Genomic DNA, 27,155 nt, shown 5'->3' with positions numbered 1-27,155 from the left:
CTGAGCCTCTTCGGTTCTCCGTCCCAGAGGGTTTGTGTTCACTGACCCGCCCGCCTCCTTCCTGCCTGCCCGTCCGTCTGCCTGCCCACTCGCCCGCCCACAGCTGGGTGCCGGTTGCTCTGTGAGGCTGAGTCAGTGGTCACGTGACCATCTTTTTCCAGTGTCCACATTTCTGATGTAGTCTTCTCCTTTTAAATAAGTTTTGACTAATTTTATGTATTATATAGATACACACACACATATATTCACACACGGGAACTTCATGACCATGTGGTCATTATTTGTGCTTTGGATTAATCACTGATTTGAGAGAAGGCCTTGGGAAAGAATAATTTAACTTTTAAAAAGATTTAAAAAAAGATGTTATTTATCAATTTTACAGAGAGTTGGGGGGAGAACGAGAAGCATAGTTGCTTCACTTTGGTTGTTCACTGCTTGCTTGTTGCCTGTGCCTTGACTGGGCGAGCCCGGGGTTTCGAACCGGCAACCTCAGCGCTTCACATTGACGCTCTAGCCGCTTTGCCACCACAGGCCTTAACAAGATTTAACAAATATATCGATTGATTTTCTAGAGATAGGGGGGGAGGGAGGGAGGGAGGGAGGGAGGGAGAGAGAGAGAAATACTGACTGTTGCTCCACGTACTTATGTGTTCGTTGCTGCTTCTCATGTGTGCCGTGACCAGGGATGGAGCCCGCAACCTTGGTGCATTGGGGGCAGTACTCTACCCACTGAGCTGCCCGGCCAGGGCCCAAACTAATTTAACTTTTAGTCCTTTTACTTTTTTAAATGAAGTAATAAGCCCTGGCCGGTTGGCTCAGCGGTAGAGCGTCGGCCTGGCGTGCGGGGGACCCGGGTTCGATTCCCGGTCAGGGCACACAGGAGAAGTGCCCATCTGCTTCTCCACCCCTGCCCCCTCCTTCCTCTCTCTCTCTCTCTTCCCCTCCCGCAGCCAAGGCTCCATTGGAGCAAAGATGGCCCGGGCGCTGGGGATGGCTCCTTGGCCTCTGCCCCAGACGCTAGAGTGGCTCTGGTTGTGGCAGAGCGACGCCCGGGAGGGGCAGAGCATCGCCCCCTGGTGGGCAGAGCGTTGCCACTGGTGGGCGTGCCGGGTGGATCCCGGTCGGGCGCATGCGGGAGTCTGTCTGACTGTCTCCCCGTTTCCAGCTTCAGAAAAATACAAAAAATAAATAAATAAATAAATAAATGAAGTAATAATACCTTTTATTGTTGACTCTGACTTGGGCAGGCAGTTCTCACCAGAGAGCTTGTTTTCCCTGTGACTTTGGCATTTACCCTGGTTCTCACCTGAAGCAGGTCGGCAGGGAGGGCCTTGCTCTCTCTTGTGCAGAACAGCACAGGCTGTATTTGTGCACGCCTGTTTCTTCCGGGCTCAGTTTACAGTGCTCTGAGACCCCGAAGTCAAAGCGACAGGGAGAAGCGTCTGGCAGGGTCTGTCCCGTAGACGCCATCTGTGTCGGTGAGCAGTTTCTTGTCGGCCACGGAATACAGTGAAGAGAGACTTCTGGTGGTTCAGCCAGTGTTGATCACCACTGTTACTGGTAATGAGTCTGTCTAGAGGAGTTTGTGTATTTACATTTCCAAGGAGTGACTTTTTTTTGTTTGTTTGTATTTTTCTGAAGCTGGAAACGGGGAGAGACAGTCAGACAGACTCCCGCATGCGCCCGACTGGGATCCACCCGGCACGCCCACCAGGGGCGATGCTCTGCCCACCAGGGGGTGATGCTCTGCCGCGACCAGAGCCACTCTAGCGCTTGGGGCAGAGGCCAAGGAGCCATCCCCAGCGCCCGGGCCATCTTTTTGCTCCAATGGAGCCTTGGCTGCGGGAGGGGAAGAGAGAGACAGAGAGGAAGGAGAGGGGGAGGGGTGGAGAAGCAGATGGGTGCTTCTCCTGTGTGCCCTGGCCGGGAATCGAACCCGGGACTTCCGCACGCCAGACCGATGCTCTACCGCTGAGCCAACCAGCCAGGGCCCAAAGAGTGACTTTAAACCCTGAACTCCAGCTTCTAAAACTAGAAAGATTGTTTTAGAATATGTACTTCGTCTTGGGGGATAAAAGGGAGACTAGTTATGTCGTTACCGCAGGTACATAGGGTGTCCACAGAAGGCCTCTCTGAAGGAGGGACGTGGAAGCTGGACCCGCCTTCCGAGGGGCGGGGCATAGGGTGTCCACAGAAGGCCTCTCTGAAGGAGGGACGTGGAAGCTGGACCCGCCTTCCGAGGGGCGGGGCTCGGGGTGGCCAGAGCTGGCTCTGCTTCAGGGCAGGGAGGACCAGCGAGTGTCCCTGGAGCTCGGGGTGGGGAGGGAGTGGGGCAGAGATGGAGCCAGGTGCTGGGCAGAGGCCAGGGCGGCCAGGCCCCGGGCAGTCAGGCCCTGGCAGCTGGTCAGCGCTGCTCTTGGTGCCGTCGAGGAAGCTGCCGGAGAAAGTCAGGCGAACAGCAAGCGACAAGTGTTGTTCTGCCTGAAGCATCACCTGGCTTCTCTGGGAGGTAGTTAGAGAGGCTGGGTGGACGGGGCCGGCACTACGTCTAGATGAGAGGTGTCGGTGCAGTGGAGACAGTGAGAGTGGAGCACTCACTTGCAGGAGGGTGGTGACGCCCCGACGGGGGGTGGCGGGAGGGAGGACCCCGATGCCAGGCGGAGGTCCCAGTGTCCAGCAGATGCCAGCTGTCTCTCAGCTCCACGGCATCGAGGCCCTCGGGGCAGCTTTGGGCCATTGTGAGTACCAGCCGTGTGCTGCTTTACCGAGCATTCCCGGTATGCTTGTTCCTCACTCGTTCCTCACTGTCCGGGTCCTGGGGCCACAGCAGTGAGCGGGACAGGACAGGCGGCCTGCTCACCTGGAGCTTACCTGCTGTGGTTGGAGACAGACAGCACAAGAAAGTGGTAGTGCATGGTAGACAATAGGTACAGGAGAGAGGAGTGAGGGGGGAAGGCGTTGGGGCCTGTGGGGCTGGGGGTTTCCAGCTTCAGGTGGGGTGACCAGGAGTGGGCCTGCTGTGAAGGGAACAGCCGCAGACCGGAAGGCGTTGGCCTCACAGGTGTTAGGTGGAGGGCGTTCTGGACAGGCCTTCTTAGGGGGGAGAAAACAGTAGGTGGAGGAGACAGCAGGAGGCCCCACGGCTGCAGTGGGGTGACCGGGAGGAAGGCAGTAGGAGGTGAGGTCAGAGGGCAGGAGAGACCAGTGTGGGGGCCTCATGTAGAGCATTATAAAGACTTTTTTTCCTTGCATATTGAACACTAGGGTCATGATACGTGGTCCTGGGCCTTGGAGCAGCTCAGGCCCTGGCCGGGCAGAGTGGTGGGTGCTGTGAGGGGGGGAAGAGTGGAAACGGTGGTCAGCGTGGGGGAGGTGGGCAGCTCGATGCTACAGGGGCAATGGTCAGGTCAGGTCGTGCTCAGCTGGCAGGTGTCGGGGGATGGCCCAGGAAAGGGGGGAGCACAGAGCAGCTAGTTAGGCCGGGTGTCCACAGAAGTCCTCTCTGAAGGGGTGGTGTGACTGTCACGGAGGTGTGGGTGGTTCCTGGTGGGTGGTGGCATGTGGCCGTAGAAGGTGGTAAGGCAAAACCAGATCGTGGGACCCCCTCTGTAGAATGTGGACCATTGCCGTATTTTAAACAGGACAGCGGCACCGTGCAGCTTACTTTGTGTTGGTAGAATGAATAGTCACCCTGAATGCAGAGGATGGATTTTAGACGAGGCCCAGCGGCAGGAAAGCCAGTTAGGGCGAGGTTGCTTGCTCTCTCTAGTGGAGAGGGCGAGGTCTGAATCGAGGCCGTGGGATGGGAGGGGAAGGCTGGTTTTGGAGGGTTAGACATCAGGCTCGACAGGCGGCACGAATGGTCACGTCCTCTCTGTTCTCGGCGGTTTTGAACTTGTCGCAGAAATGCCCTTTAGGCGGAATGGTGGTGGGAGGGTTGCTGTAAGTTCAGCCCGAGCAATGTGGACGCTGGTACCAGTGGTCAGATCAACTCAGAGCTCTGGAAATTAACCAAAGGTTGAGACGATCCAAAGGTTGGATTTATTCAAGGAAAACGGCTGACCGCATACTCGACCTCTTCTCATTCTCCTCCACGGTCTGCGGTGACTGAGGGACCAGCAGCCGTGCCCCCGGTGGAGACGCGAAGGCGGAGGGGCAGCGTAACGGTCTGCGTGCTGGAGGCGTGTCCAGCGCACACAGGGCTCCTTGCAGTACTCAGGGCGGGAAAGGCAGTCCCTGACCAGTCCTCACCGAGTGCTCAGCTGACGGAGCAGGACCTTAGGAGCTGCAGACAGGAAGGCTCCACAGAGATAGCTCAGGAAGGTCACTAAGCGGACAGCAGCAGAAGTCCCTTGGTAGGGAGCATTTGGTTTCCAGAGTTGCTACGTTATATTATCAAACTTACCCAGTTTCCCATTAGAAATGAGGAGCTGTACAAAGTAACAGGAAAATGTGCTTTATACACGGGGAAAAAAAAGTAGTAAAAACTTTCTTTGCAAGGGTCCCGATGTTAAACTTAGGAGACAAGGAATTGGTTGTTGTAAATATGCCCTCGAGAACTAAAAGATACCACATGTAAAGAGTTGAAAGAGCCTGACCAGGTGGTGGCGCAGTAGATAGAGCGTCGGACTGGGATGCGGAGGACCCAGGTTTGAGACTCCAAGGTTGCCAGCTTGAGCATGGGTTCATCTGGTTTGAGCAAAAGCTCACCAGCTTGGACCCAAGGTTGCTGGCTTGAGCAAGGGGTTACTTGGTCTGCTGAAGACCCGCGGTCAAGGCACATATGAGAAAGCCATCAACGAACAACTAAGGTGTCGCAACGAAAAACTAATGATTGCCTGACCATGTGATTGCACAGTGGATAGACAGTCGGACTGGGATGCCAAGAACCCAGGTTCAAGACCCCGAGGATGCCAGCTTGAGCGTGGGCTCATCTGGCTTGAGCAAAGCTCACCAGCTTGGACCCAAGGTCTCTGGCTCCAGCAAGGGGTTACTTGGTCTGCTGAAGGCCTGTGGTCAAGGCACATATGAGAAAGCAGTCAATGAACAACTAAGGTGTTGCAATGTGCAACGAAAAACTAATGATTGATGCTTCTCATTTCTCCGTTCCTTTCTGTCTGTCCCGGTCTATCCCTCTCTCTGACTCTGTAAAAACAAAACAAAACAAAACAAAACAAAACTAATGATTGATGCTTCTCATCTCTCTCCATTCCAGTTTGTCCCTATCTATCCCTCTCTCTGTCTCTGTAAAAAAAAAAAAAAAAAAAAAGAATTGAAGGAAAACATGGGAATGATAATTCACTAAACAGAGAATACCAACCAACGGATATTGTTAAAAGAAAAAAAAAACAAAACCAAAATAGAGCAGTGAGGGGATAGAGCAGGGGGAATAGAGCAGGGGGGATAGAGCAGGGGGGAATAGAGCAGTGGGGGATAGAGCAGGGGGGATAGAGCAGTGGGGGATAGAGCAGGGGGGATAGAGCAGAGGGGGATAGAGCGGGGGGGATAGAGCAGTGAGGGATTAGAGCAGAGGGGGATAGAGCAGGGGGGATAGAGCAGGGGGGGATAGAGCAGTGGGGGATAGAGCAGGGGGGGATAGAGCAGTGAGGGATAAGAGCGGGGGGGGGGAATAGAGCAGGGGGGAGTAGAGCAGTGGGGGGTAAGAGCAGGGGGAGTAGAGCAGTGGGGGGAATAGAGCAGTGGGGATAGAGCAGGGGGGATAGAGCAGGGGGGATAGAGCAGTGGGGGAATAGCACAGGGGGGATAGAGCAGGGGGGATAGAGCAGTGGGGGGATAGAGCAGGGGGGAATAGAGCAGGGGGATAGAGCAGGGGGATAGAGCAGGGGGATAGAGCAGGGGGGATAGAGCAGTGGGGGGAATAGAGCAGGGGGGATAGAGCAGTGGGGGATAGAGCAGGGGGGATAGAGCAGGGGGGATAGAGCAGTGAGGGGTAAGAGCGGGGGGGGATAGAGCAAGGGGGATAGAGCAGTAGGGGGAATAGAGCAGGGGGGATAGAGCAGTGGGGGGTAAGAGGGGGGGATAGAGCAGGGGGGATAGAGCAGTGGGGCGATAGAGCAGGGGGGATAGAGCAGTGGGGGATAGAGCAGGGGGGATAGAGCAGTGGGGGATAGAGCAGGGAGGATAGAGCAGTGGGGGGTAAGAGCAGGGGGAGTAGAGCAGTGGGGGGTAAGAGCGGGGGAGGGGATAGGGTAGTGGGGGGACGGCTGCCTTGGTAAATACAAAGGACAGGAGAAGCATATTGTTGTCACTTTGTCTCCTATCTGACCTAAAAAAAACCCCAGCATAAAACAATAATTTAAGTTAGTTTTAATAGAGTTTAAGTAAAACTATACTGATGAGCATAGAACATATAAGGATGTGATTTGTGTGGCAATAATAGCACAAAGGAGGGGGGAGGGAACAGTTATGTAGGAGCAAAATTTATCTCTTAATTAGAGTTAAGTTTATATTAACCCAAACTAGATTTTCTTTTCTTTATTTCCCTCCCCCCCTCCTTTTCCAAGTGAGAGGAGGGGAGATAGACTTCTGCCATGTGCCCCAGTCGGGATCCACCCAGCAAGCCCTGTCTAGGGCTGATGCTCTGCCCATCTGGGGCCATGCTTGCAACTGAGCTATTATCAGCTCCTGAGACAGAGGCTCCATGGAGCTATCCTCAGTGCCCATGGCCAATGTGCTCGAATCAGTTGAGCCCTGGCTGTGGAAGGGGGAAAGAGAGAGAGAAGGGGGAGGGGGGAGAAGCAGACGGTGGCTTTTCTGGTGTGCCTTGATCAGAAATCAAGCCCAGGACATCCACATGCCAGGTTGACCCTCTACCACTGAACCAACTGGCCAGGGTCCAAACTAGATTGTTTTAAGGGTAAGATGTTAATTATAGCCTAACCAGGTGGTTGTGCCGTGTTTAGAGTGTCAACCTGGGACCCCAATTTGAAACCCTGAAGTCGCTCACTGACTTGAGTGTGGGCTTACCAGCTTGAGTGCAGGGTTGCCAACTTGAGCGTGGGATTACAGACATGACCCCATGGTTGCTGGCTTGAGCAAGGGGTCACTGGCTCGGCTAGAGCCCCCGCCCCCGCCCACATCAAGGCACATATAAGGAGTAATCAATGAACAACTAAAAGTGCTGCAAGTACAAGTTGATGCTTCTCATCTCTCTTTCTGTCTCTCTCTCTCTCTGTCTCCTTTTCTCTCCAAAAAAAAAAAAAAAAAAAAAATCGATTAAAAACTTTTGTGCTGGAAAATGCAAAGAAAAATCAAGAAAGTGATAAGGCGTACCAAGAAAGAGAGAAAAGCCTGACCTGTGGTGGCGCAGTGGATAAAGCGTCAACCTGGAAATGCTGAGGTCACCGGTTCGAAACCCTGGGCTTGCCTGGTCAAGGCACATATGGGAGTTGATGCTTTCAGCTCCTCCCCCTTCTCTCTCTCCCTCTCTGTCTCTCTCTCTCTCCCTCTCTCTGTCCTCTCTAAAAATGAATAAATAAAATAAAAAATTAAAAAAAAAAAAAAAAAAAAAAGAAAGAAAGAGAGAAAATACTTGAAAATAATGTATCGATCAAGGCTGGATCCAGAATATTAAACAAGAAATGGACCAAGTGTTTGAATTTGTTTCTTGAAAGTAGATGCCCAGAGGTCCCATAAGCACACGAAAAGCCATGAGGACACCCCCTCACGCCCCCCGGGAGGGCTGTGGTGACGTGAGGGGGGTGGGGACGCGTTGGCAGTGTGGTTCTTTCCTGGGGGTGAGACAGAATGGGGCTGCCCTTTGGGAGAACAGCTTGTCACACCTCAACACACAGCGACCGTGTGGTCCAGCGGTCTCGCCCCTAGGTGTCCCCTCAAGAGAAACGAAAACATGTCCACAGCAATATTGTTCATAATGGCCTCAAAGCGGAAACGCCCCCAAACCTGTCAGGTGATGACCAGATAACAAAGTGTGTTGTGTCACCTGACGCGATGCCATTCAGCCGTGCGAGGGGTGATTCTCGCCACTGTGTACGTGACGAAGGAAAGGAGCCGGTCCAACAGGACCACGTGAAGGCTCTGTTTCTATGGAGCGCTTAGGAGAGGTCAAGGCGAGAGGGAGCGAAGGGGCTGCTGAGTGAACCGCGGTGGGCGGGGCTTCTTTCTGGGGAGATGAGCATGTTCTGGGCTGAATTGTGGTGGACGCACAGCTCTGAGGATGCACAGCCAGTGCATGAAGTGTGGGCTTCCAGTGATGAATTGTGTGATGCGAGACTTCCGTCCCGACAAAGCCAATAAAAGCATCCCAGTGGGCACTGGGCGGAGACAGACATGGCTTTGCCGTCTGGGGCATGACCACCTCTGGTCGTCTTTGAGATCTTCACTCCAGGTCCTGAGGGGTCTGACCGTCTGGGGCATGACCACCTCTGGTCGTCTTTGAGATCTTCACCCCAGGTCCTGAGGGGTCTGACCGTCTGGGGCATGACCACCTCTAGTCGTCTTTGAGATCTTCACCCCAGGTCCTGAGGGGTCTGACCGTCTGGGGCATGACCACCTCTAGTCGTCTTTGAGATCTTCACCCCAGGTCCTGAGGGGTCTGGCCGTCTGGGGCATGACCACCTCTAGTCTTTGAGATCTTCACTCCAGGTCCTGAGGGGTCTGGCCGTCTGAGGCATGACCACCTCTGGTCTTTGAGATCTTCACCCCAGGTCCTGAGGGGTCTGACCGTCTGGGGCATGACCACCTCTAGTTGTCTTTGAGATCTTCACCCCAGGTCCTGAGGAGTCTGACCGTCTGGGGCATGACCACCTCTAGTCTTTGAGATCTTCACTCCAGGTCCTGAGGGGTCTGGCCGTCTGGGGCATGACCACCTCTAGTCTTTGAGATCTTCACCCCAGGTCCTGAGGGGTCTGACCGTCTGGGGCATGACCACCTCTGGTCGTCTTTGAGATCTTCACCCCAGGTCCTGAGGGGTCTGACCGTCTGGGGCATGACCACCTCTGGTCGTCTTTGAGATCTTCACCCCAGGTCCTGAGGGGTCTGGCCGTCTGGGGCATGACCACCTCTGGTCGTCTTTGAGATCTTCACCCCAGGTCCTGAGGGGTCTGACCGTCTGGGGCATGACCACCTCTGGTTGTCTTTGAGATCTTCACCCCAGGTCCTGAGGGGTCTGACCGTCTGGGGCATGACCACCTCTAGTCGTCTTCGAGATCTTCATCCCAGGTCCTGAGGGGTCTGACTATCTGGGGCATGACCACCTCTAGTCTTTGAGATCTTCACCCCAGGTCCTGAGGGGTCTGACCGTCTGGGGCATGACCACCTCTAGTCTTTGAGATCTTCACCCCAGGTCCTGAGGGTTCTGACCGTCTGGGGTATGACCACCTCTAGTTTTCGAGATTTTCATCCCAGGTCCTGAGGGGTCTGACTGTCTGGGGCATGACCACCTCTAGTCTTCGAGATCTTCATCCCAGGTCCTGAGGGGTCTGGCCGTCTGGGGCATGACCACCTCTAGTCTTTGAGATCTTCACCCCAGGTCCTGAGGGGTCTGACTGTCTGGGGCATGACCACCTCTAGTCATCTTTGAGATCTACACCCCAGGTCCTGAGGGGTCTGACTATCTGGGGCATGACCACCTCTAGTCTTTGAGATCTTCACCCCAGGTCCTGAGGGGTCTGACTGTCTGGGGCATGACCACCTCTAGTCTTTGAGATCTTCATCCCAGGTCCTGAGGGGTCTGACTGTCTGGGGCATGACCACCTCTAGTCTTTGAGATCTTCACCCCAGGTCCTGAGGGGTCTGACCGTCTGGGACATGACCACCTCTAGTCTTTGAGATCTTCACTCCAGGTCCTGAGGGGTCTGACCGTCTGGGGCATGACCACCTCTAGTCTTTGAGATCTTCATCCCAGGTCCTGAGGGGTCTGACCGTCTGGGTCATGACCACCTCTAGTCTTTGAGATCTTCACCCCAGGTCCTGAGGGGTCTGACCGTCTGGGGCATGACCACCTCTAGCCTTTGAGATCTTCACTCCAGGTCCTGAGGGGTCTGACCATCTGGGGCATGACCACCTCTAGTCGTCTTTGAGATCTACACCCGAGGTCCTGAGGGGTCTGACTGTCTGGGGCATGACCACCTCTAGTCTTTGAGATCTTCACTCCAGGTCCTGAGGGGTCTATCTGGGGCATGACCACCTCTAGTCTTTGAGATCTTCACCCCAGGTCCTGAGGAGTCTGACCGTCTGGGGCATGACTACCTCTAGTCGTCTTTGAGATCTTCACCCCAGGTCCTGAGGGGTCTGACCGTCTGGGGCATGACCACCTCTGGTCTTTGAGATCTTCACTCCAGGTCCTGAGGGGTCTGGCCGTCTGGGGCATGACCACCTCTAGTCTTTGAGATCTTCACCCCAGGTCCTGAGGGGTCTGACCGTCTGGGGCATGACCACCTCTGGTCGTCTTTGAGATCTTCACCCCAGGTCCTGAGGGGTCTGGCCGTCTGGGGCATGACCACCTCTGGTCGTCTTTGAGATCTTCACCCCAGGTCCTGAGGGGTCTGACCGTCTGGGGCATGACCACCTCTAGTCGTCTTCGAGATCTTCATCCCAGGTCCTGAGGGGTCTGACCATCTGGGGCATGACCACCTCTAGTCTTTGAGATCTTCACCCCAGGTCCTGAGGGGTCTGACCGTCTGGGGCATGACCACCTCTAGCCTTTGAGATCTTCACTCCAGGTCCTGAGGGGTCTGACCATCTGGGGCATGACCACCTCTAGTCTTTGAGATCTTCACCCCAGGTCCTGAGGGGTCTGACCGTCTGGGGCATGACCACCTCTGGTCGTCTTTGAGATCTTCACCCCAGGTCCTGAGGGGTCTGGCCGTCTGGGGCATGACCACCTCTGGTCGTCTTTGAGATCTTCACCCCAGGTCCTGAGGGGTCTGACCGTCTGGGGCATGACCACCTCTGGTCGTCTTTGAGATCTTCACCCCAGGTCCTGAGGGGTCTGGCCGTCTGGGGCATGACCACCTCTGGTCGTCTTTGAGATCTTCACCCCAGGTCCTGAGGGGTCTGACCGTCTGGGGCATGACCACCTCTGGTTGTCTTTGAGATCTTCACCCCAGGTCCTGAGGGGTCTGACCGTCTGGGGCATGACCACCTCTAGTCGTCTTCGAGATCTTCATCCCAGGTCCTGAGGGGTCTGACTATCTGGGGCATGACCACCTCTAGTCTTTGAGATCTTCACCCCAGGTCCTGAGGGGTCTGACCGTCTGGGGCATGACCACCTCTAGTCTTTGAGATCTTCACCCCAGGTCCTGAGGGTTCTGACCGTCTGGGGTATGACCACCTCTAGTCTTTGAGATCTTCACCCCAGGTCCTGAGGGGTCTGACCGTCTGGGGCATGACCACCTCTAGTCGTCTTTGAGATCTTCACCCCAGGTCCTGAGGGGTCTGACCGTCTGGGGCATGACCACCTCTGGTCTTTGAGATCTTCACTCCTGGTCCTGAGGGGTCTGACCGTCTGGGGCATGACCACCTCTAGTCTTTGAGATCTTCACCCCAGGTCCTGAGGGGTCTGACCGTCTGGGGCATGACCACCTCTAGTCTTTGAGATCTTCACCCCAGGTCCTGAGGGGTCTGACCGTCTGGGGCATGACCACCTCTAGTCGTCTTTGAGATCTTCACCCCAGGTCCTGAGGGGTCTGACCGTCTGGGGCATGACCACCTCTAGTCGTCTTTGAGATCTTCACCCCAGGTCCTGAGGGGTCTGACCGTCTGGGGCATGACCACCTCTAGTCTTTGAGATCTTCACTCCAGGTCCTGAGGGGTCTGACTGTCTGGGGCATGACCACCTCTAGTCTTTGAAATTTTTACCCCAGGTCCTGAGGGGTCTGGCCGTCTGGGGCATGACCACCTCTAGTCTTTGAGATCTTCACCCCAGGTCCTGAGGGGTCTGACCGTCTGGGGCATGACCACCTCTGGTCGTCTTTGAGATCTTCACCCCAGGTCCTGAGGGGTCTGGCCGTCTGGGGCATGACCACCTCTGGTCGTCTTTGAGATCTTCACCCCAGGTCCTGAGGGGTCTGACCGTCTGGGGCATGACCACCTCTGGTTGTCTTTGAGATCTTCACCCCAGGTCCTGAGGGGTCTGACCGTCTGGGGCATGACCACCTCTGGTCTTTGAGATCTTCACTCCTGGTCCTGAGGGGTCTGGCCGTCTGGGGCATGACCACCTCTAGTCTTTGAGATCTTCACCCCAGGTCCTGAGGGGTCTGACCGTCTGGGGCATGACCACCTCTAGTCGTCTTTGAGATCTTCACCCCAGGTCCTGAGGGGTCTGACCGTCTGGGGCATGACCACCTCTGGTCTTTGAGATCTTCACTCCTGGTCCTGAGGGGTCTGACCGTCTGGGGCATGACCACCTCTAGTCTTTGAGATCTTCACCCCAGGTCCTGAGGGGTCTGACCGTCTGGGGCATGACCACCTCTAGTCGTCTTTGAGATCTTCACCCCAGGTCCTGAGGGGTCTGACCGTCTGGGGCATGACCACCTCTAGTCGTCTTTGAGATCTTCACCCCAGGTCCTGAGGGGTCTGACCGTCTGGGGCATGACCACCTCTAGTCGTCTTTGAGATCTTCACCCCAGGTCCTGAGGGGTCTGACCGTCTGGGGCATGACCACCTCTAGTCTTTGAGATCTTCACTCCAGGTCCTGAGGGGTCTGACTGTCTGGGGCATGACCACCTCTAGTCTTTGAAATTTTTACCCCAGGTCCTGAGGGGTCTGACCATCTGGGGCATGACACCTCTAGTCTTTGAAATTTTTACCCCAGGTCCTGAGGGGTCTGACCATCTGGGGCATGACCACCTCTAGTCTTTGAGATCTTCATCCCAGGTCCTGAGGGGTCTGACCGTCTGGGGCATGACCACCTCTAGTCTTTGAGATCTTCACCCCAGGTCCTGAGGGATCTGTTCTGAGGCCTGTACGTCACGTGGGCTTTTTGCTTGTGTTTTGCTGTGGTCCTCATCATTGCCCACTGATGGGAAAACTGAGGCACAGAGAGGTTAGGTTGGTGGCCCAGGGTCAGTGCAGCTTGTAAAGACCTGGACTGGCAGTTGTGTCCTGGCTTGATTTCAGAGTTTGCTCTGTTGACCACTGTACTGACCACCTTCATATCATTTTAGCAACATCTTCCTTCAAAATTAGACTTTTTGGCCAAGTTTTGGCTTTTGACTTACCCAGTGAACTCATTTAGAAGTCTTTATTTAGACAAGTTCTTAGTGTAAGTTTCAGACGTACTGCTTTGCTGTTTTGTAATAAGCTGTGACACGCTCCTGTCACTCTCTGCTTCCTAGGATGCAGGACTGTCCGTCGGTCAGTGCAGCTCACAAACAAGGAGAAGTCGTCGGCCAGCACAGTACTCTGGAAGGGTGACAGAAGGGGATTCTGAAAGTCAGGTTTTTTTAGCAAACCCTGTGCCCGAGGCCACATTCCTCGCGGCCCACTCCACGCACTGGCGGCTTGCTTTGGGGCAGAGGGTGCTGGCCAGTCCAGGTTACACATTAGCCAGCCCAGCTCCTAAGTCCACTGTGGGGACTCCTGTGACGGTTCGTTGTCTTCTGTGGCTTGCCACACTCGAGATAGTTAGATGGGGCGGGACAGAGGTCACCCTGCAGGCACGGTGAGGCTGTCAGGGAGGGTGGGCTTCTGGAGTCGGGGCAGGGCAGGAAAGCCTGTCCCTCCCCCACGGGAAGTCTTTATCTAAAAAGATAAGTTTTTTTGCTGGACCTGCTCCCAGTAATGTGGGGTGACCGAGGTGCAGGTGAGGCCCTCTGTCTGGGAAGAAGTGCAGCTTGGGTGAGCGTGGTCTGGCATCGCCAGGAAGGCCCGCCGGCCCAGTGCACGCTGTCCTCACCACGCAGGGTGGTGGCTCGGTGGCACACAGTGGGAGAGGCCTCCTGACGTCGTGATTCGGTGTGTGAATTACCAGTCGCCGTTGTCGCACCGGCTCCTTAAGACCCCCCTTCGGGCAGACGCCTGGAGCCCTGTGAGCACTTTGCTCAGGGTCGGCCCCCAGGGGCAGCCTTGCTGCACAGTGAATCCAGAACCACCTCCAGTTACAGGCTGGTGTCTGTGGGAGTGCAGACCGGACCCCTCGTGCTGGTGTTGCCCCGTGAGAAGGGGCGTTGAGGCGAGAGCCCGGTCAGTGGACACCCCAGAGAGAAGCACAGATTCCTGCACACGTGTGAGAAGTACACACCCAGGCACAGGCACACAGGTGCACACCCCCCCTGTGCCGGGGCTCTGTCCACACTCCGTCCAGACCCTGGGGAGCTCCCTGCAGTCTCTGTGTGCGTACAGCAGAAGGCTCCCAGACTGTCTCGCATGGGTCTTTCTGCCAGGTCGGAAGGCTGGCTTCAGCAAAGATAGTACTTTTTAAGAAAAATTTAAGAACAGTTGGCCCTTGACCTTCGCCCAGGATTGTTCTCAGGAACCGGCCGGAGGGCTGGGCAGGAAGCAAGACGGTCTGGCCCAGGAGGTTTGGGCCTCCCTGGTCCCTTCGCAGGCTGCACCCCTCCGTCCCCAGACCTGACCGCTGTAGTTTTTGTTAAAGCTCTGTAGCCCCCACCCTCATCCCCAGCTGACCCGGCAGCTCCCTCAAGGGGGTGGGAGACGGTTCTGGTCAGAGCCCCTGACCCTTAAAACAGTGGCCTCCGAGAGTGTCATGACCTCTGTCCCATCAGGGGCTTTCTAGGTAGGAGTGTTCCTGTAATCCAGACTTTAAGCTCTATTTAGTAGCAAGTTACTAGTAAAAGATAGTGATTTTCTGGGCATGCCCTGGAGAGGGGGCTGCCTTGCTGAGGGCTGAGATGAGGCCCAGAAGGGGTGGTGATGAGGCCAGGTGGGTGGGCAGGTAGCTTGTCTGGAGGGAAGTGCCACTGAACCCAGCCTTGGGCACTGAGCACCTGGGGGCAGCTGCTGAGAACCCTCCTTCCCTGGAGGTGCAGCGCCTGGACCGGGGCACCTGCACAAGGTCTTCAACAGCAAACTGGATCCTGCTTTCAAAGAGCGGTGGAAACTCACAGGCCTGTTTTTACGGACACCTCACCTTCTCCTGTCTGGTGAATGCTTTCTTGTACAGTATTTCTGCAGGGCTTGTTGAGACAGATGTGCAGCCCTCAAAATCACCCGTGCTCTCGGCCTCGGTTTCCACACCAGCCACCGTGGAGGGGAGGGAGCAGGGTCCCGTCATGCATGCTCACGTGTTGCATCCACATACATGTTGTTGAGGTAGGGCGGCTTCGCAGCAGACCCAGGGTGGAGCCGGAGCCGACTCACCGTGTTGTGGAGAATCCCACGCCCCGTCGCGCGCTGTGAGGGGGAGCGGCCAGAGCTTGTCGGCCGGTGGACGTCATAAGGACAGAAAATGGAAAGTCTTCAGTAGGAAAAGTTTGTACTTCAGAGACTGATCTGTGGCAGTGAAAGTCGAGTTTAGGAGTAAACTGCTAGCTGGAAACGTGCAGCAGGTATTTGAGCGCCACTTGTTCCGGAACTGGGACAAAAAGGGGAGTTGCCAATGTGCCTGCAGACCCCCTCCCTCCCGCGCCGCGCTCAGGACCGTGCCACGTGGACTGCTGGCCCCGCTGGCCCTCAGCCACGGGCTCTGGTCAGAGGCAGGTTGCTTCGTTCCCCGGGCTTTGGACAGCAGTGGTTCTGCCGGTCACGGGCCGTGTCGGTCTCGCCAGGGCACGGTGCATGCGTGGAAATCGGGTAAAGTAACGCATTTGTGTTCTTTTTCAGGCAAAAGTAAAGAAGCAGAAATAAAGAGGATAAACAAGGAGCTGGCAAACATTCGATCAAAATTTAAAGGTAAGTGTGTGACTTCTTTCATGAAACTTTCTTTTGTAAATTTTATGTAGGAGGGGTTTAATCTTTTAATATTGTTCTTTCTTTTCCCACTTTAAACCAACGTTCTTAGTGCAGTTACTGTCACGGCTCTTAGAATTTAAAAGTGTTTAGAGTCAAGTTGTTGGTTATTCTCAAGTGTTTTGACGTTTGTGCCGAGTTGATTAGATAGCGCGGTCTCTTCCGGGCCTGGGCTCTTCCCGGAGCTGGGAGGAAGCCCGTCTGAACCAGCGACCTTCCCCGAAGGCCTTGGCCCCACACGGCTCCGAGCGTGCGACCCAGCAGACCCCACACGCGGGGCTCAGAGCAGTCATCTCAGACGAAGACGTGCTCTTCCTGAGGCCACTGGTTATTTGTTCGGAGTGGTTTTTGTTTTGAGATTTTATTTCTTGATTTTGCAGAGAGAAGAGGGTTGGGGAGAGTGAGAAGTGTCCGCTCATGATTGCTTTTCTTCATTTCACCGCTTGTTGCTCGTTGTTGGAGCCTTGACTGGGCAAGCCCGGGGTTCTGAACTGGCGACCTCAGGGTTCCAGATTGATGCTCTGTCCGCTGCGCCACCACAGGCCTGGTTGTTTGGAGTTTTATAAAGTGATCTGAGCACTTGCTGTGTTGAAACATTAAGTAATCTTACCACTGAGTCTGGGGGGAGTACACCTTCCCCCGGCACCCACTCATTTTGAAGAATGGTAAAACGTCGATTTTCAGCCTTTAGGACGTATTTGTGAAAGGCCAGTTAGCCCTTTAAGCCTTAGTTTCTCAGTTACTTTTTACAGGTTTGAGACCTGGTTCAAGTCTCTGAGCAGACTTTAGAGACTGGGTGGAACTGCCCAGGACCTGTGGGTGGAGGAGAGGCCTGGGCCCAGTGCCAAGGGGCCACGGGCACAGGGAGACAGGCTGCTTGCTGGCGGCTCCCTTGTGTTGCCAGGTGATGGGGAAGCGGTGTGGTTCTAGGGGTGACTGGCTGGTTTGCCTCTGCTGAGCCCGAGGAAGCACCTGTTGTGAGACTGTCACCCAGCCCAGGGATGCTCTCGAGCGTCTGTGAAGCTCCTTAAATCGCAGTGAAATGGTTTGCTTGTATGTCTGTTTTTAGGGAGCTATCTGTAACTCATTGCTTATTTTTAAATATATTTTTTCTTATTAAGACTTTATTTTTTTTATTTTTATTTTTTTTCTTCTGAAGCTGGAAATGGGGAGAGACAGTCAGACAGACTCCCGCATGCCCCCGACCGGGATCCACCCGGCACGCCCACCAGGGGCGACGCTCTGCCCACCAGGGGGCGATGCTCTGCCCCTCCGGGGCGTCGCTCTGCGGCGACCAGAGCCACTCTAGCGCCTGGGGCAGAGGCCAAGGAGCCACCCCAGCGCCCGGGCCATCTTTGCTCCAGTGGAGCCATGGCTGCGGGAGGGGAAGAGAGAGACAGAGAGGAAGGCGCGGCGGAGGGGTGGAGAAGCAAATGTGCGCTTCTCCTATGTGCCCTGGCCGGGAATCGAACCCCGGGTCCTCCGCACGCTAGGCCGACGCTCTACCGCTGAGCCAACCGGCCAGGGCCAAGACTTTATTTTTTAAAAGGAGTTTTATGTTCACAGCACAATTAAGAGGAAGGTACAGAAATTTATCATATGCTCCCTGCCTGCCCCACACCCAGCCCCCCCATTATGGACAGCCCCACCACATGGTATCTGCACTGGCCCGTCCTCATCACCCAGGGGCCAGAGTTCACATCCCGGTGCATCTTGGCGTGGTCGTCTGTGCACTTGGACACGTATAGTGACCTGCACCCACCATGGTAGCACCCCTGCCCTGAAATCCCTGCGTTCATCCGTTCCCCTGGCAACCGCTGATCTTTTCATGTCCCCATAGCTCTTTGCCTTTTCCCCAGACTGTCACAGAGTTGGAATCACACAGGGTGTGTGTAGCCTTTTCAGACTGGCTTCTTTTCCTTAGTAGTAAGCGTTTAAGGGAATGTCTCTTCATGACCTGATAGCTCGTTTCTCTTGATCACGGAATGATAATCCACTGTCTGGGTGGATCGCAGTGTGTTTATCCGTCACCCGCTGAAGGACATCTCTGTCACTCCCAGGTCTGGGCGACTGTGACTAGAACTGCTGTGAACAGCCTGTGCAGGTTTGAGTGGACGTGAACGTCCAGCTCCTTCGGGTGAACACCTGGGAGGACCGTTGCTGGATGTTTGGTTTTGTGAGAAATCACCAAACCTCCTTCTAAAGCAGCTGCACCCCCTGCATCCCCTCAGCAGCAAGGGGGACGCCTGCTGCTCCGTGTCCCCGGCACTGGACACCTGTCATTCCAGTAGGTGTGGGTGGCGCCCCGCTGGTGTGACGGGCACTCCCCCATGACAGACTCCTGCACACGTGCTCCCTGCCTCTGGCAGTGGCTCTGCTGCGGGGCCTGGGCTGTCTCGTGGGGGTGCAGGGCTTGCTCTGATGCCCCTTGTCCCGTCGCTGGCCCTTCAGGCTGGGCTGTCCGAGCAGCTGGCCCTCCTGTGGGGTCGGACGAGGTTCAGTAGCCACAGCAGTGAAGCGTGCGGGGAGGAGGCAGGGCTGGATGGGGGCAGGGAGGCAGCAGGTGGAGATGCAGGCGCTGTGGACGCTCAGAGAGGTCTGGGCTTGGGACCCGCCATCGCTTTGCCGTGGCTGCAGAGCCCAGGCAGACAGAACTGACCGCAGACCCTGTCAGCTGACCACTCTTGGCAGCTCCAGCCTTTGTTGATGTACAGCCTGTGTCTGCTGCACTAATTGTATCTGTGTGTGAAAGACGAATACATTCCTGGATCGATTGTGAGTCCTAATAAATAAATGTTAATTGTATTGTTGTTGTGCAAAGGTCACGGCCCTTCAGCTGGTCAGTCTTCCAGCCATCTATATAAATGCTTCTGGACAAACAAGATTGTGTTGTTTGCTCTGCCTGCACGCCTCAGCCGGGCCACCCTGTGTCGTGCAGGAGGACCCTCCTGTCTGTTCACCAGTTGGCATTAACTGAGCGTGCGTATGCCCCGAGTCGTGGCAAATAAGAGAAAACCTCCCTGCCTTGTGTCTAGAAGTGTGTGCTCCGGGGGACTTCCACCCCCTTTCCGATAGGTTAGGTGGTTAGATCCATGCCTTCCCCTGGAAATACCGTGCAAGCCGTGTGCTGACACAAACAATTCTAAACTTTCTCGTACTCACATGAAAAAGTAAAAGGGAGCGACTGAAGTGAATTCTAATGTTTTATTTGATACGGTAACCCCAAAATATCACTGCGACATGTCATCAGTAGGAAAAGAGAACATTGCCTTCACACTTTTCACACCTAGTCGTTGGCATCTGGTGTGTGTTATACGGCAGGCCGCCCGCTGCACGGGGCACGTTTCCAGTGCTCAGGAGCCACCGGGGCTGAAGCCGCCCCATTGGACCAGGCAGACTGAGACCAGCCCTCTACCTGGACAGCGTACAGAGATGCAGAATAAAAATCGTCTTGACAGCATCCTGGAGTGACAGGAACACCACTGGCCTGATCCAAGAGGAGGTCCCTGCTGCAGGCAAGCGCTGCCTGCCGCTGCTGAGCCAGAGCCGCTGACCCCGAGACACAGCGGGGAGCAGAGCCCCGTTACTGCTGAGCCTGAGCCGCTGACCCCGAGACACAGCGGGGAGCAGGGCTCCGTTACTGCTGAGCCTGAGCCGCTGACCCCCAGGACACAGCGGGAAGCAGAGCCCCGTTACTGCTGAACCTGAGCCGCTGACCCCCAGACACAGCGGGGAGCAGGGCCCCGTTACTGCTGAGCCTGAGCCGCTGACCCCGAGACACAGCGGGGAGCAGGGCCCCGTTACTGCTGAGCCTGAGCCGCTGACCCCCAGACACAGCGGGGAGCAGGGCCCCGTTACTGCTGAGCCTGAGCCGCTGACCCCCAGACACAGCGGGAAGCAGAGCCCCGTTACTGCTGCACCGAGAGCCGCTGACCCCGAGACACAGCGGGAAGCAGAGCCCCGTTACTGCTGAGCCTGAGCCGCTGACCCCGAGACACAGCGGGAAGCAGGGCCCCATTACTGCTGAGCCTGAGCCCCTGACCCCGAGACACAGTGGGGAGCAGAGCCCCGTTACTGCTGAGCCCGAGCCGCTGACCCCGAGACACAGCGGGAAGCAGGGCCCCATTACTGCTGAGCCTGAGCCACTGACCCCGAGACACAGCGGGAAGCAGGGCCCTGTTACTGCTGAGCCTGAGCCGCTGACCCCGAGACACAGCGGGGAGCAGAGCCCCGTTACTGCTGAGCCTGAGCCGCTGACCCCGAGACACAGCGGGGAGCAGGGCTCCGTTACTGCTGAGCCTGAGCCGCTGACCCCGAGACACAGCGGGGAGCAGGGCCCCGTTACTGCTGAGCCTGAGCCGCTGACCCCGAGACACAGCGGGAAGCAGAGCCCCGTTACTGCTGAGCCTGAGCCGCTGACCCCGAGACACAGCGGGGAGCAGAGCCCCGTTACTGCTGAGCCTGAGCCGCTGACCCCGAGACACAGCGGGGAGCAGGGCCCCGTTACTGCTGAGCCTGAGCCGCTGACCCCGAGACACAGCGGGGAGCAGGGCCCCGTTACTGCTGAGCCTGAGCCGCTGACCCCGAGACACAGCGGGAAGCAGAGCCCCGTTACTGCTGAGCCTGAGCCGCTGACCCCGAGACACAGCGGGGAGCAGAGCCCCGTTACTGCTGAGCCTGAGCCGCTGACCCCGAGACACAGCGGGGAGCAGGGCCCCGTTACTGCTGAGCCTGAGCCGCTGACCCCGAGACACAGCGGGGAGCAGGGCCCCGTTACTGCTGAGCCTGAGCCGCTGACCCCGAGACACAGCGGGGAGCAGGGCCCCGTTACTGCTGAGCCTGAGCCGCTGACCCCGAGACACAGCGGGGAGCAGGGCCCCGTTACTGCTGAGCCAGAGCCGCTGACCCCGAGACACAGCGGGGAGCAGGGCCCCGTTACTGCTGAGCCTGAGCCGCTGACCCCGAGACACAGCGGGGAGCAGAGCCCCGTTACTGCTGAGCCTGAGCCGCTGACCCCCAGACACAGCGGGAAGCAGAGCCCCGTTACTGCTGACCCTGAGCCTCTGACCCCCAGACACAGCGGGGAGCAGAGCCCCGTTACTGCTGCACCGAGAGCCGCTGACCCCGAGACACAGCGGGAAGCAGGGCCCCGTTACTGCTGCACCGAGAGCCGCTGACCCCGAGACACAGCGGGAAGCAGGGCCCCATTACTGCTGAGCCTGAGCCACTGACCCCGAGACACAGCGGGAAGCAGAGCCCCGTTACTGCTGCACCGAGAGCCGCTGACCCCGAGACACAGCGGGAAGCAGGGCCCCGTTACTGCTGAGCCCGAGCCGCTGACCCCGAGACACAGCGGGGAGCAGGGCCCCGTTACTGCTGAGCCCGAGCCGCTGACCCCGAGACACAGCGGGGAGCAGGGCCCCGTTACTGCTGAGCCTGAGCCGCTGACCCCGAGACACAGCGGGAAGCAGAGCCCCGTTACTGCTGAGCCTGAGCCGCTGACCCCGAGACACAGCGGGAAGCAGGGCCCCGTTACTGCTGAGCCTGAGCCACTGACCCCGAGACACAGTGGGAAGCAGGGCCCCGTTACTGCTGAGCCTGAGCCGCTGACCCCGAGACACAGCGGGGAGCAGGGCCCCGTTACTGCTGCACCGAGAGCCGCTGACCCCGAGACACAGCGGGAAGCAGGGCCCCATTACTGCTGAGCCTGAGCCACTGACCCCGAGACACAGCGGGAAGCAGGGCCCCGTTACTGCTGAGCCTGAGCCGCTGACCCCGAGACACAGCGGGAAGCAGGGCCCCGTTACTGCTGAGCCTGAGCCGCTGACCCCGAGACACAGCGGGAAGCAGGGCCCCGTTACTGCTGAGCCTGAGCCACTGACCCCGAGACACAGTGGGAAGCAGGGCCCCGTTACTGCTGAGCCTGAGCCGCTGACCCCGAGACACAGTGGGAAGCAGGGCCCCGTTACTGCTGAGCCCGAGCCCATCGTCTCCAGGTGGTCGTCAGTCAGGCGACTTCGCCGTCCAGGGCCTCTGGCACAGTCTGGGGACAGCGTTGGTGTCACACTGGTTTGGGAGGGTGCTGCTGCCACCCAGTGGAGGGAGGCTGGGAACTGCAAGCCACCTTCCAGGGCACAGGATAGCCCCCAGCCCTGTGCAACCTGGGCTGGAGGACAGAAACGTCCAGGCCCCGAGCCCACCCAGAGTGGAGCCCCTTCCACCGTAAGCTGAGGCCTCCAGAGACAGTGCTGTCAGGGCCCGAGTGACCTTGAAGTCAGCCCACCTGTCGTGATGCAGGGAGGCCTCGGACATCTGGACGGTCCGCGGAGCCTCAGGCCTTAAACTCGGGTGAAGGGAGGAGAAGCAGCCTGTCTGGAGATGCTGTTCCCAGGGCTGCAGATGGTCCCTGCAGCGAGCTCTGCACACAGGCTGCCCAGCACGGAGGCAGGTGACCGGGCACACGAGCTCTGCACACAGGCTGCCCAGCACGGAGGCAGGTGACCAGGCACACCGAGCTCTGCACACAGGCTGCCCAGCACGGAGGCAGGTGACCAGGCACACCGAGCTCTGCACACAGGCTGCCCAGCACGGAGGCAGGTGACCAGGCATACCGAGCTCTGCACACAGGCTGCCCAGCACGGAGGCAGGTGACCAGGCACACCGAGCTCTGCACACAGGCTGCCCAGCACGGAGGCAGGTGACCGGGCACACCGAGCTCTGCACACAGGCTGCCCAGCACGGAGGCAGGTGATCAGGCACATGCAGGGTCGAGACGCGGCCGGGGACAGCAGGAACAGTCACAGAGCCCCAGCCCCAGGTTCAGGTGGAGTCGAGACCAAGGCTCTCCGTTTTACAGAAGTAATCGGCACACCTGGAAATTCCAGCAGGAAGCTTGGGGAGTGGAAAGGTGGCATCGCAGGTTTTGAGATAAGACCACCTGGAAATTCTGGAGCTGAGACCTGCAGTAACCCTGTGAGAACTCCGTGGAGGGACGTGAGGACAGACGCAGCTGGAGAGAGAGTTAGGGTTCTGAGAGATGGGTGAGGAAACACCTGTCCTGACCCCCTGTTTTCATCCGCTGTCCTCATGAGCCTGTGCTGTGGTCTCCCTCGGTCCTGGTGCCGCTCAGCCTGGCACCCTGTCCCGTTCCTGGAAGGCCTGCCGAGGAACGGGCACCAGCGGAGCTGGCAGAGCCTGGGGCACATGCTCGACGCCTTTGTGGCTGTGGCCAGCTGCCCTCCCGTTCTCTCCTTTGGTCTGCACGACAAGCCAGGGACATGGCTGCCACGAACGTCATCCCCACGTGCAGCTCAGAAAAGCCTCGAAGTAACAGTTAGGGATTGCTGGAATTAGAAGACAGTTCTAGGCCCTGGCCGGTTGGCTCAGCAGTAGAGCGTCGGCCTAGCGTGCGGAGGACCCGGGTCCGATTCCCGGCCAGGGCACATAGGAGAAGTGCCCATTTGCTTCTCCACCCCTCCGCCACGCTTTCCTCACTGTCTCTCTCTTCCCCTCCCGCAGCCAAGGCTCCATTGGAGCAAAGATGGCCCGGGCGTTGGGCATAGCTCTGTGGCCTCTGCCTCAGGCGCTAGAGTGGCTCTGGTCGCAATATGGCGACGCCCAGGATGGGCAGAGCATCGCCCCCTGGGGGGCAGAGCACCGCCCCTGGTGGGCGTGCCGGGTGGATCCCGGTCGGGCGCATGCGGGAGTCTGTCTGACTGTCTCTCCCTGTTTCCAGCTTCAGAAAAATGAAAAAAAAAAAAAAAAAAAAAAAAGAAGACAGTTCTAGCCAACACTGAGCCTGACTTTTGAGGGCTGTCTCAGACCGGGACAGTCGGGAGAGAAGCCACCCTGTGGGCCACAGGGCGTAGACTGGAGAACCTGGTGCTCTAACGAGGGTGGCCATAAGACCGGGACTGGGTGGCCTCCGGGGCTGAAGGAGAGACCTCGAGAGGACAGGTGTGGATGTTCTTCCTTGGAGCGAGGAGGGCGCCCAGCCTGCTCGAGTGCAGGGGCGGTGCTGGTCTGGCCAGGCCTGGGCCCCGGCCTTGGGGCCAGGCAGAGGGTGGGGCCCTGCTGTGGGCTGTGAGTTGCTGGTGTGGACAGGAGCCTGTTTGGATGCAGGGGTCCTGTTGAGAGGTCTGTGGGAAGGTTATAGCTGGGGTGAGGTCAGGTTGGGTCTGTGGGAAGGTTATAGCTGGGGTGAGGTTAGGTTGAGGGGTCTGTGGGAAGGTTATAGCTGGGGCGGGGTCAGGTTGGGTCTCTGGGAAGGTTATAGCTGGGGTGAGGTCAGGTTGAGGGGTCTCTGTGGGAAGGTTATAGCTGGGGCGGGGTCAGGTTGGGTCTCTGGGAAGGTTATAGCTGGGGTGAGGTCAGGTTGAGGGGTCTCTGTGGGAAGGTTATAGCTGGGGCGGGGTCAGGTTGAGGGGTCTCTGTGGGAAGGTTATAGCTGGGGCGGGGTCAGGTTGAGGGGTCTCTGTGGGAAGGTTATAGCTGGGGCGGGGTCAGGTTGGGTCTCTGGGAAGGTTATAGCTGGGGTGAGGTCAGGTTGAGGGGTCTCTGTGGGAAGGTTATAGCTGGGGTGGGGTCAGGTTGAGGGGTCTCTGTGGGAAGGTTATAGCTGGGGTGGGGTCAGGTTGAGGGGTCTCTGTGGGGCGGCAGAGCCTCTGTCCTCACCCCCAGCTGCAGGAGGGCGCCCTCTGCGGTGGTGTCTTTCCAGCGCCGTCGACCAGGCCGGTAAAGGGGAGGAGCGCGGGGGGCCTGCCCTGAGCCCTTGGACTTAGCCGCTGACCAGTGGCACCTGGACCTGGTGTCCTGACAGTGAGATTTGCAGTGGGAGTGGGCTCGGGCTCCTGCAGAGTGAAGAGCCAGGCCCAGCGGTGCCCTGTGGTGGCCACCAGGATGCTGGCTCCTCATGCACACTTCGGTTTGGGCCTTGCTCCCGGGGGGCAGGGGAGAGGGGCTAGCAGTGTTGGGGAGCACACAACATGGACATGGACATCTGGGCTCTGGACAGCAGGGCTTGTTCCCAGGCTTGTCCCTGGGCCGCAAGTGCAGGCGGTCCCTGGAAGCAGTGGGGCAGAGCCTCTGCGTCTCGAACATGTGAGTGGCACCTGAGGCAGGGTGTGTCAGTGCCACGCTGTGCTCGGAGGTGACCTTGGCCCACAGGAGCAGCTGCTGCTGGAAGCCAGGTCTGGGAGGGCTGGTGGTTCGAAACGTGCTGGGGAAACCCTGGGTTGCCACTGACCCGACACAGGAGGGCAGCCCACAGCGCCAGAGCGGTCGCCCCTTTCCGAGCGAGCGACCACACCGAGGGCCGGGCTGGGGCCGCGCCTGGAGGCCACGGGCGGAAAGGAAAGGAGAGGCGTCCTGTCCTGCTGCGGCGGCCGCGGCTGTGAGACCTGCAGCCTGGGGGTCACTCTGCCGGTGCTTGTGGTCGGCTCGGAGGAGGAGTTCACACTTTAAAATTTGTACTTGCTGATTTTTAGAGAAAGAGGAACTGGGGAGAGAGCGAGCGAGAGAGATTTGTTCTACTCGTTCATGCTGTCATTGGTTGACTCCTGTGTGCGCCCTGAGGGGAGCTTGAACCCGCAGCCGTGGCGTGTCGAGACGGTGCTCTAACCCAGTGCTTTTCAGCCACTGGTCTGCAGCCTGGTGTCCGTCTGCCAGAAACTTTGTGCCAGTCCACGGGCGTTAACCACCCTCGTCATACAACATCAGGACCGTGGCCTGGCGGGTTGGAAACCACTGCTCTAACCAACGGAGCTACCTGGCCAGGGCCGGGGTGTTTACACTTTTAAGTGACACTGGAGCTTCAGGTGTTTCTAATGGCAATCCTGAGGGGTCCTTTAACAGGGGCCTTTTACATTCTGCCAGTCACATGATCTCGATGTGCCATGATTTCTAGTGAGGATCAGGTGGGCTCTGGGGTGGAGACAGGGAGCCCTGCTGTTCCTTCTGGGTGGTTTTGTGGGGTGACTTGTCCTAGAGGTGGTGTGAGACGGAAGGTTATGTCGACAGTGTTCATCTGCGTTGGTTAGGAGACCTGTTTAGGAGATGAACACACAGGTCTAAGGCACGGCCAGCTCTAGCGACCCTGGCGGAGAGTGGCAGGTCGGACTGTGGCCGGGCGGCGCCTGCCCGGGGCCTCCTGTCCTGGGAGCCCACAGCTCCGGCGGCAAGTGTGTTCTTCAGGGAGACCAGACGTTTGGATTCGGACGTGTACCATGCAGTTTAGAGATGCCGCGCGCCCAGCACGGGGTGGGCGTGCATCTGCTGGGGCCACGGCCTGTCCTGGTCCTGCCACTGAGCTCTCCGCTTCCCTTCCCAGGTGACAAGGCTCTCGACGGCTACAGTAAAAAGAAGTACGTCTGCAAGTTGCTTTTCATCTTCCTCCTGGGCCACGACATCGACTTCGGGCACATGGAGGCCGTGAACCTGCTGAGCTCCAACAGATACACGGAGAAGCAGATCGTGAGTGTCTGTGGGGTGGGGTCTGGGCCAGAGGGCATCGGAGAGCGGTGCCTGGTGTGGGCACCCCCGACCAGCACGGCTCTCCAGGCACTAGGGGCCGGAGGGCGTCGGAGAGCGGTGCCCGGTGTGGGCACCCTGGCCAGCACGGCTCTGCAGGCACTATGGGCCGGAGGGCGTCGGAGAGTGGTGCCCGGTGTGGGCACCCCGACCAGCACGGCTCTGCAGGCACTAGGGGCCGGAGGGCGTCGGAGAGCGGTGCCCGGTGTGGGCACCCTGGCCAGCATGGCTCTGCAGGCACTAGGGGCCGGAGGGTGTCGGAGAGCGGTGCCAGGTGTGGGCACCCCGACCAGCACGGCTCCAGGCACTAGGGGGCCACGGCAGGGCTCTTCCCAGGTGACGGGCTTTTGATAAGGTGGCCGTGCTTTGAGACGTCCCGTGCGCCTGGGAAGCTCCCCCGGGCTCAGACTGGTGCTGCATGGGGCTAGCTTCCACGTGACGGTCCTTGTGAGGTCTGCCTCAGAGGGGAGAGCGGGTGTCTTCTTCCCGCAATGTGTAACTTTCTGCTTCTCCCATCCAAGTGCTGACCAGGCCCGACCCTGCTGAGCTTCCGAGATCAGACGAGATCGGGCGGGTTCCGGGTGGTGTGGCCGTAGACTAGCTCTGCTTCCGAAGCGCGCCCTGCACTCAGGTGCGGCTGGCTGCCTGCTTCTGGCACCTTCCGGGGCGGCCTGCATCTTCTCAGGAATCTTGTTTCTGTGTGTCTTCTCCAGTGTTACAAAGCAACATTTCCCCGT

General features: G+C 57.8%; 1 protein-coding gene across 2 annotated transcripts in view; it reads left to right on the top strand.

The window, feature by feature from the left end:
- AP2A2 (adaptor related protein complex 2 subunit alpha 2) overlaps positions 1-27,155 on the top strand; it is a 74,133-nt gene that overhangs the window by 12,931 nt on the left and 34,047 nt on the right. For both annotated transcript variants that reach the window (XM_066252404.1, XM_066252403.1), the window contains exons 2-3: positions 15,766-15,834; positions 26,219-26,361. In XM_066252404.1, the coding sequence (XP_066108501.1) occupies positions 15,766-15,834; positions 26,219-26,361 (212 nt within the window). The remainder of the gene's footprint in view (positions 1-15,765; positions 15,835-26,218; positions 26,362-27,155) is intronic.

Source organism: Saccopteryx bilineata, chromosome 1, assembly GCF_036850765.1.
Source record: "Saccopteryx bilineata isolate mSacBil1 chromosome 1, mSacBil1_pri_phased_curated, whole genome shotgun sequence".
Taxonomy (NCBI): domain Eukaryota; kingdom Metazoa; phylum Chordata; class Mammalia; order Chiroptera; family Emballonuridae; genus Saccopteryx; species Saccopteryx bilineata.
The sequence above is the reverse complement of the archived record's forward strand: the minus strand, read 5'-3'. Positions and strand labels throughout refer to the sequence as shown.